The 10,051-nt window shown below is 50.3% G+C and overlaps 1 protein-coding gene across 2 annotated transcripts in view; it reads left to right on the top strand.

Annotated features, from left to right (window-relative positions):
- SERPING1 (serpin family G member 1) overlaps positions 1 to 8,501 on the top strand; it is a 15,016-nt gene extending 6,515 nt beyond the window's left edge. Inside the window, exons 5-8 of one of the 2 annotated variants that reach the window (XM_040259389.1) lie at positions 994 to 1,197; positions 1,356 to 1,495; positions 6,892 to 7,093; positions 8,028 to 8,498. In XM_040259389.1, coding sequence (XP_040115323.1) covers positions 994 to 1,197; positions 1,356 to 1,495; positions 6,892 to 7,093; positions 8,028 to 8,281 — 800 coding nt within the window. In that variant the 3' untranslated portion in view covers positions 8,282 to 8,498. Of the gene's footprint in view, positions 1 to 993; positions 1,198 to 1,355; positions 1,496 to 6,891; positions 7,094 to 8,027 lie in introns of both variants that reach the window. The other variant, XM_040259388.1, reaches the window with a different exon arrangement.
- The last annotated feature ends 1,550 nt before the right edge of the window (positions 8,502 to 10,051 follow it).

The following is a 10,051-nucleotide window of genomic DNA, read 5'->3' on the forward strand; positions in this document are numbered from 1 at the left end:
AGGGGGAGGGGTGGAGCCAGGTGGGCTCTGAACTCCCACCCAGCCTCAACCAGAGCCCTTTAGTGTTGTGGGCTTCAGCCTTGACTACATCTGAAATCTCAGTTCTGCTGAGCTTAAAAATTACAGGTTTAGTGTGATACACTTTTAAATTGGGGAAAAAAAATTTCTGTCTTTTTAACTATAAAAGCAATACCCAGTCATTGTTTAAAAAACAAACAAACACTGAGAAAATATTGGACTTTCCCGCCATCCAGTTGTTGGAAGTCCACGCTTCCACTGCGGGCAGCTCGCGTTCGATCCCTGGTCCAGGAACCAAGAGCCTGTGTGCTGCTCTGCATGGCAAGAAAAAAAGGAAAATATAGGGAAGAAAAAAGAAGGAAAGAAAGAAAACTCAGCTACCACATCATTACCTTTAAAAAAAGAAAAACCACTTTTTTTAGAGGTGGGAAAATTATGACTCACAGGGGTTCAAGAAACATTGCCTTTTTTTTTACTCATTTGCTATAAATCGAATTTATCCTCTGTCTTGCTAGGTTGGCAGAAAATACAGCCGCAGTGAATATTACGTATTTCATTCAGGGAAATTTTGTGTTTCAAACACTTTTTTCCTCTAGTGGGCCTGGGTTTTGGAGCAAAATCCAGGAAGTCCTGTTTCAGCCTTCCCCTGAGACTAGAAAGCGGCCTGAATGAAGCAAAGAAAGGAAGGAAAATACGGGCGAATGAAAGCCAAGATCTCAAAGAGCTCCCATGCAGAGCCACGGCCGTGTGGCAGTAGAGGCCCGGGACGGGGGCCTCCTGCTCCCAGCTCATGGTGGCTCGCTCTGAGCTCACGGAGCGTCTGTCAGAGGAGGGCTGCAGCCCTGCTCCACACCACGTTCATGGCTTCATGGTGTAGAGGCCAGCTCCCTCTTCCGGGCTGCTCCTGGAAGGCGAGAGCGTGTCCGGGATCTCGAGCCTGCGTCTCTCACCCGCCCCTCCTCCCCACCCCTCCAGACCTGGCCGTCAGGGACACCTTCGCCGAGGCCTCTCAGAGGCTCTATGGCAGCAGCCCGAGGCCCCTGGGAAATGATAGCACCGCCAGCTTGGAGCTCATCAACGACTGGGTGGCCAAGAAGACCAACCTCAGGATCAGGCGGCTGCTGGACAGCCTGCCTGCGGACACGCGCCTCATCCTCCTCAACGCGGTCGCCCTGAGCGGTAGGGGGGGGGTCTCCGCAACCTGAGGTCTTCCTTCCCCTCCTGGCTTAAAACCCACTCAACCCCAGCTTCCTGCCCCACCTGTGCCCACAGGGCGTTTAACTCCCTTGCCGCTCCCACCCGCCTTAGAGTCACCCTCCCTGTGCTTCTCCCTCTAGCCAAGTGGAAGATAGCCTTTGATAAAGGCAGAACAAGCTTGAAGCCCTTTCACACCAAATCCTCTGCCATCAAAGTGCCCATGATGAACAGCAAGAAGTACCCTGTGGCCTCTTTTACAGACCCGACTCTGAAGGCCCGGGTGAGTTCTTGACCCTCCCCACTCCTGTCTCAGAGTCTCTTGCGCGTCCTGACTTCCTTTCTGCTCTGGCTCCGTTGGTGTGGGGTGCACCCTTCCACTGAAAACCCATCTTTTCTCCCGCTTCCATCTCTGTTTCCACCCTATCTTTTCTCCTTTTCCCCCTCTCCAGCCTGGGCCAAGGGAGGCATTATTTATTTGAGGTTGGAAAGCAAGATTCTAAAGTTTCCTCCTGCGTCTCTACTGCGTCAAATGGCAAAAAGTGAGTCGTGTTCCTGTTCTGTGTCTTGGATTCTCTTCCCAGTCGACCGACCAAGAGACCCTGCCTGCTTAGGAGCTCCTCCGTGTGTGTCCCAGTGTACACATGCATCTGTGTACGTGTGTGTGCACATGTCTGGGTATATATCCATGTGTTCGTGTATGCAGTGAGCGCATGCGTGCGCATGTGTTAAATGGCTCAAGTTCCTTGGCAGAAACTGAACAGTATGATTTCAGTGGATGGAGAGGGAAGGAAGAGAGACCAGATGTTTTCTGGGTTTTCTCCCTTATGTTGTTATTTCTTCCTTTCTTAAACTTTTTATTTTGTATTGGTGTACAGCCAGTTAGGGCCTCCTAGGTGGCTCAGTGGTAAAGAATCTGCCTAGCAGTCCTGCAGATGCAGGAGATGCTGGTTTGATCCCTGGGTCAGGAAGATCCCCTGGAAAGGAACATGGCAACCCACTCCAGGATTCTTGCCTGGAAAGTTCCACAGACAGGAGCCTGGCGGGCCACAGTCCATGAGGTCACAAAGAGTCGGACAGGACTGAGCACACTCGCACACACTCGTAGCCGGTTAACAAACACGCTGTGATGGTTTCAGGTGAACAGTGAAGGGACTCAGCCCTACATGTACACGGACCCACGCTCCCCCAAACCCCTCCCATCCAGGCTGCCACATAACACTGAACAGAGCTCCATGTGCTGCACAGCAGATGGCTGTTGGTTTCCCACTTTAAATATAGCACCGTGCACATGAGTGACCGGATATTTCTGCCTTGTTAGGGTAGCAGCACACAGATCTATGAGACAGGAAACAGCAGGAATGCCCAGTGACGCGGGCTCAGGCTGAGAAATACGGGGCCTGTGCTGGAACATGCCAGGGCTGTTTGCACCCTGGAAGCTTTCCTGCCCTTGCCCTCTGCTGGACCCTCTGCAGGCAGATTGCCACATAACTTGTTCCTCTGGCTCATCCAGTGTCAGCTAAAAGATCATCTAGGTGGAGGAGACTTCCCTACTGCTTAAAGTCGCCTCCTCCTCACCCTGCAACTGCATCTTGTTTTCTTACTAATATATCCACGATACTGTATTGTCTTTGTATTGTTCAGTTGCTGAGTCATGCCCAACTCTTTGTGATCCATTGACTTCAGCACGCCAAGCTTCCCTGTCCTTCACTGTCTCCCAGAGTTTGCTCGAACTCGTGTCCGTTGAGTTGGTGATGCCATCGAACCATCTCGTCCTCTGCCGCCCCCTTCTCCTTCTGCCCTCAACCTTCCCCAGCGGTCTGCTCTTCGCGTCAGGTGGCCAAAACATTGGAGCTTCAGCTTTAGCATCAGTCCTCCCAATGAATATTCAGGGTTGATTTCCTTTAGGATAGACTGGTTGGATCTCCTTGCTGTCAGGAGGACTCTCAAGAGTCTTCCCCAGCACCACAGTTCAAAATCGTGGTACTTGCCACTATCTGAATTACGTTGTCTATTTGCCTATTTAATTGCAGTATTGTCTACCTCTCTGAGATATTGTGATCAGAGACTTTCTCTCTTTTCCCTACAATATCTGAGGCCTAGAGCAATGCCACACACAATATGTGCTCATTATGTTTGCTGAATAAATGAACGAATTTGTTGGAAGATGCTAAAGGGAGCAACTCACTCAGAATGAGTGGCTAGGAAGATGTCGCAGAAGCGGTTACTTTTGACCACTCTTAACCACCCATGCACTTTTCCACCTCTCCATCCATCCATCGCTACCCAATGGCTTTCAGTATTCCCAGCTGTTTAACAGAACCCAAATACGTGTGCAAGGCAGAAAGCGTGAGGACGCCTGGCAGGCTTGGGGCATTGCTCCAACTCAGAGTATTTGGGGGGAGAGTATCGGTGTGAGGCATTTTTAATGACCAAGGAGGAGGGTTTTATGCAACCCCCCTCCTACTCTTTGGGGCTGGCCAGATGACTCAGACGATAAAGAATCCACCTGCAATGTAAGAGGCCTGGGTTCAATCCCTAGATTGGGAAGATCCCCTGGAGAAGGAAATGGCAGTCCACTCCGTGTTCTTGCCTGGAGAATCCCATGGACAGAGGAGCCTGGTGGGTTACAGTCCACAGGGTCGCAAAGAGTCGGAGACGACTGAGCGACCAACGCTTTCACTCTCACTTTCCCCACTCTTTACAGTTCCATGGATTTTAAACAAATGCTTTATTTGATATGGACGTCCTTGGTGGCTCAGCTGGCAAAGAATCCACATGCAATATGGGAGACCTGGGTTCAATCTCTGAGTTGGGAAGATCCCTTGGAGAAGGGAACAGCTACCTACTCCAGTATTCTGGCCTGGAGAATCCCATGGACTGTATAGAGTCCATGGAGAAGAGTATAGAGTCTGGGAGAAGACTCTTGAGGATCCCTTGGACTGCAAAGAGATCAAACCAGTTAATCCTAAAGGAAATCAGTCCTGAATATTCATTGGAAGGACTGATGCTGAAACTGAAACGCCAATACTTTGGCCACCTGATGTGAAGAACTGACTCACTGGAAAAGACCCTGATGCTGGGAAAGAGTGAAGGCAGGAGGAGAAGGGGACGACAGAGGATGAGATGGTTGGATGGTATCACCGACTCAATGGACGCGAGTTTGAGCAAACTCCAGGAGCTGGTGATGGACAGGGAGGCCTGGTGTGCTGCAGTCCATGGGGTCACAAAGAGTTAGACACGACTGAGTGACTTTCACTTCACTTATTTGATATAGTCACATTATAAATTCAAAATCAGAGTTTTACTTAAGTTATTAAATTTTTAGCTGAAGTTGCTACATTATTAATAATAATTTTTTATAAAACACTTTCATTTGTTCTTTAATTAAACCATATTGACCAGATTAAACTCCTTTAAACCATTTGTTTCATTTACAAATATGGTTAATTAATCTCTCCCTAAGCATTATGAGCTTATGTATATACTTTATAAATAGACTTCATACATTTGGGATACTTGATTTTCTTTTTTAGCATGTTAAATACTTGACAGGACAGAATTACACCCCTGTTTGTCCATATCTTGCTGGCATCTCAAGCCCACTTGTGAAAATTAAATTTGAAGAGTAAATCAACATTCAATCAACATCTCAACTTTATTCTCAAATCGAATGCAACTATCCTAGCCCTCTTTGTCCAAAAGCATAAAGCTAACATGTCTGACTCTTAAAAATTATACACGCTATTTTAAATAACAAACACAGATTACTCTGAACTTATCACCCAGTGTTCATACTACAGAATTGCTTTATTTTGTTATTCACATACTTCGTTCTAAATTTTCCTGGGATTTAAGGAGTATTTCCCCAATGAAGGCGGTTAGGTTTACCAACTCAAGTATGCTAGGGTTCAGTTCAGTTCAGTTCAGTCGCTCAGTCATGTCTGACTCTTTGTGACCCCATGAATTGCAGCACGCCAGGCCTCCCTGTCCATCACCAACTCTCGGATTTTACTCAGACTCACATCCATTGAGTCAGTGATGCCATCCAGCCATCTCATCCTCTGTCGTCCCATTCTCCTCCTGCCCCCAATCCCTCCCAGCATCAGAGTCTTTTCCAATGAGTCAACTCTTTGCATGAGGTGGCCAAAGTACTGGAGTTTCAGCTTTAGCATCAGTCCTTCCAATGAACACCTAGAACTGATCTCCTTTAGAATGGACTGGTTGGATCTCCTTGCAGTCCAAGGGACTCTCAAGAGTCTTCTCCAACACCACAGTTCAAAAGCATCAATTCTTCGGCGCTCAGCTTTCTTCACAGTCCAACTCTCACATCCGTACATGACCACAGGAAAAACCATAGCCTTGACTAGAAGGAGCTTTGTGGGCAAAGTAATGTCTCTGCTTTTCAATATGCTGTCTAGGTTGGTTATAACTTTCCTTCCAAGGAGTAAGCGTCTTTTAATTTCATGGCTGCAATCACCATCTGCAGTGATTTTGGAGCCCCCCCAAATAAAGTCTGCCACTGTTTCCACTGTTTCCCCATCTATTTCCCATGAAGTGCTGGGACTAGATGCCGTGATCTTCGTTTTCTGAATGCTAGGGTTACCAGCTGGAAGTTTCAAGGCCACAGCGTGGGCACTTTAGGTCAGAGAGGCGAGGCTCACACGCAGGCGGCGCGCAGCGTCCGGCCAGCGCCCCTGTGCAGGTCCTCTCTCGGCAGCGCCCGAGTGGTCTTGCCCCTCAAGTGGTGCGGCAGCGTGCAGCCTGCTTCTTCTGGACCAAGTTTTCAAAGTCCAACAACTGATCGGTTTCAGTTAACGTCTTCATTGCCCAGTTGAACTCTGCATTCTAGATTACTCTTGTCCATCTCTCAGCCTGAACCTTGGTGCCATTTCAATGAGAGTCTCTTCTATCCTATCAGTCTGGGGTTTCCCAGTCTTGGCACTATTGGGACTCTGGGTTCAGTGATTCTTCGTATAAGGTGTTGTCCCCGGCACTGCAGAATTTAGTGGCAAGCCTGACTTCTACCCACTAGACGTCAGTAGCACTCTGAGCACCTATTTCTGCCAGCTCCAAGCATTACCAAATGCCCACCGGGGGCAAATCATCCCGAGTTGAGAACACTCGTGTATTGGACTTGTGGTTCCTGTATTTCTCTCCTACTTTTGTCTGGCTGCCAGTTGTAAGTCTTTCTCCTGGAAGACTGCAAAGGTAGGCTAGGATCAGCTTGAATACCATGTTGAATGCCAGACTAGGAGGTTTATACCTACCCTCAAAGTCAGGGAAAAGCCATCGAAAGTCTTTGAAAGGACAAACCTGATAAGTCTGATGGTACATCACGTGCTTTCTATGCTTTATGCACAACATACATGCAAGGAACTGGGCTCAGAGGTCCCATTGCTTGCCTGCAGTGCACAGCTCACCAGTGGCAGAGTGCGGGTGTGATCTTCAGCCTGTGAAATCAGAAACTCTGGCTCATTTCTCTGCATCTCATCAGTACAGGGCCAGACCAGCACTGTTTGCCTGCCTGGCCGCCCCATCTCGTGGCAAAGCCTGCGAGCCTAGTTCTGACTCCTTGCTGAAACATTACAGACTGGAGACCAGCCTCGGGTCCCAGAAGGTAGGGGCCAGGAGAGAGCGGGGCAGGAAGACTGATAAGGTGCCTCTCTTCCTCTCCAGGTGGGCCGCCTGCAGCTGTCCCACAACCTCAGCTTTGTGATCCTGGTGCCCCAGACTGTGAAACACCATCTCCAAGACCTGGAGCAGGCTCTCAGCACCTCCGTCTTCGAAGCTGTCATGAAGAAGCTGGAGCTGACCAAGTTCCATCCCACTCACCTGACGATGCCTCGCATCAAAGTGCAGAGCAGCCAGGACATGCTGGGTGAGTCCTGGCAGCCCCAGATTGATTCTAGGCCCCCAGAGGGGAAGAGGTTGTGTGGCGGGGATGGGCCTTAAAATGTGGTCAACACTCTCTTGAGTATTTTCCACATCCATCATCTCAAGTTGGGCTTCCCAAGTGGCTCAGTGGTAAAGAATCTGCCTGCCAGTGCCGGAGATGCGGGAGGCCCGGGTTCGATCCCTGGGTCGGGCACATCCCCTGGAGGAGGAAACGGCACCCACTCCAGGGTTCTCGGCTGGAGAATCCCATGGGCAGAGGAGCCTGGCGGGCTACAGTCCATGGGGTCACAGAGTCGGACACGACTGAGCGACTAAATGCACACACACCTGCCGTGCGTGTCCCTTCGTTTTCTTTTATCAAACTTGGTCTCCTAATAGATGATCTCATTTCACGCCCTGGTATGTGATGTCATTTGAGAACTTACGTCCTCCTTCTGATTCGTCACCTCGTGTCCAAGGTCCTTGTTGATGAGGAAGCCACGGCATCACTTGTCAGGGTTTTGGGGGGCTGGGGGCCAGGCCTCTGACCACTTGAGAGGAAGTGGTGAGTGGAGTGAAGATGGGCCCACAGATTAAGGAGCCCATGAACAGGACTAGAAGGCACATTGTAGCGTGATTACAATTCGATAAACAAGGAAGAGACGGAGAAAGAGAAGGTTGGAACTTGGGATCAACCCCGGAAATTCAGGGCCCGTGTCTCCAGCTGCTGAGGTTCCCGTGCTGGTCGTTTTTGGTTTTGTTTCTTAATGTAACATTTTAATTTAAAAAGTACTTTAAATGACTGTTTTTTAAATTTCACTTTTTACACAGTTTTTAGAGGTTGCTCTCCACCTACAGTGTCTGCCGAATGTTGGCTGCGTGCCCGTTGACAGTCGTGCAGGCCTCTGACGCGTTGTTTTCCCCTGTCTGCGCCCTAGATTACTTTGACTTCGTCTACGACATCAACCTGTGCGGGCTGACGGAGGACCCGGCCGTGCAGGTGTCTGGGATCCGGCACCAGGCCACAATGGAGCTGGTGGAGAGCGGGGTGGAGGCGACCGCTGCCTCCGCCGTCTCCGTGGCCCGCAACTTGCTGCTCTTCGAAGTGCACCAGCCCTTCCTCTTCCTGCTCTGGGACCAGCAGCACAAGTTCCCCATCTTCATGGGCCGAGTGTATGACCCCAAGGGCTGAGCCTGCCCCCGGGGCCTCAGCCCGCCTGGCTGCAGCCCACTCTGCACTTGCCCCTCCCCGCCTCCCACCTCAGGCCTGCCCTCCACCCAAAGGGCTCCTTTGGGGTCCTGAGAGGGGCCCAGCTTCCCTCCTCCCTTACGGTGACCCCTCCAAAGCACTTTTTGCCGCTTTCTCTGGTACAGATACAGCAGACTTCACAAATAAAACCTGGCAGACATGACTTTCTCTCTCATTTGCCTTTCAACTTTAGAAGACGAGGGCTTCCGTGGCCCCTGTATCAGCTAGCTACTGCTGTGTAACAAGTCACTCCAAACTCAATGGTTTAAAATAGCAACCGTTCATTATTTCACCAAAGTCTGGGAGTCAGGGCTGACCTCACTGATCTGGGCTGGGCCAGGCAGACCTTCCCCGTGCTCGCTCACGTCTGTAAGAGTTGGTGGGGTGATCGGGGGTGACTGACCTACAGTGGCCTCCGCTGGACCGCCTTGGCTCTGCTTTGCACATCCGTCTCCTGGATCCTTCCAGCAACGCTCACCTGCGGTGGCACAGTTTCCAAGTGAAGAGTCAGAGACAGGCAGTGCTTTCCACACCCTGAAGCTCACCTTGCATCAAATCTACATCGTCCTGTCGGCCAAAGCAAGGCACATGGCCAGACCTAGAAGCAGAGTGGGAAAGCCCTACGGAGCGGAAGGGCAGAGCCCCTCACTGAGCGCTTCCAGTGCAATCTATTTATCACAGCCTGCATCTTGTTCATTTGTTTGCAACAACAACAGTAAGGACAGTAGCTAACGTTGAGGACTTACACAGGCCACCTGCTAAGAGTCCTGCGAGCGCACATGCTCAGTCGTGTCCGACTCTTTGTGAGCCTGTGGACTGTAGCCCGCCAGGCTCCTCTGTCCATGGCATTTCCCAGGCAAGAGTACTGGAGTGGGTTGCCTTTTCCTTCTCCAGGGGATCTTTCCAACCCAGGGATCAAACCCTCGTCGCTTGCGTCTCCTGCATTGGCAGACAGATTGCAGACATCAATCCTCACAGCTTTATATGGTAAACTCTAAACTTGAAGAGGCTAAGTCTTGCCCAGAATCCTGCCAGAACTGAGATTGCAGAGTACATCCTTATGACTGAAGTCTGAGCTCTTGTCCACTCTCTTCTATGTCCCTCGCCTTCTGTCTCCAAATCCTGCCTTTTCTTCATAGTTCATTTGCTCAACCAATTTATTGAGCACCCAGCATGTGTTGGGCACTGTGCTAAGCGCAGAGCAGATAAAGATGACGTGAACCTAAGGCCCACCTTTAAGATCTATATCTCGATGGGGGAGACAGATAAGGAAGACAGACCCCTAACACAGAGCATTTATTTTTAGTCTCCGAAGACATCTCTTCACACGTTGTCCCCGTTTCCAGCTTGTACCCCTAGACTCATGGATGCTCCAACTCTGAGCCCTTCTCTTTCCCTCTTTCCTCTTCTGCTTGCCTCTCATCCCAGCGTTTTGTCTCCATCTCCTGTCTCTATTTATGTTTCTCCATGCCTCCCATTCCCCCTCCTCCAGCCGACCACATCTCTCCTGTGGCCTCTTCTCCTCTCCTCGTTACAGTGTTGTCGGTTTAAACATGCCGATTAACTTCTGACTTTAGCCTTTCAGCTGCAGGCCTGGTCGTCCTTGCCCTCCCACTTACCATGCCTCCCCCACTGAGTTAGGCTGGTCTCCTTCTCCGTGTCCTGGGCTGGGGTGCCACGCTCAGGGCTGAAAGGCAAGATTGGAGGTGGGGA

Source organism: Oryx dammah, unplaced genomic scaffold (genome assembly GCF_014754425.2).
Source record: "Oryx dammah isolate SB20612 unplaced genomic scaffold, SCBI_Odam_1.1 HiC_scaffold_17, whole genome shotgun sequence".
NCBI classification, from domain to species: Eukaryota; Metazoa; Chordata; class Mammalia; order Artiodactyla; family Bovidae; genus Oryx; species Oryx dammah.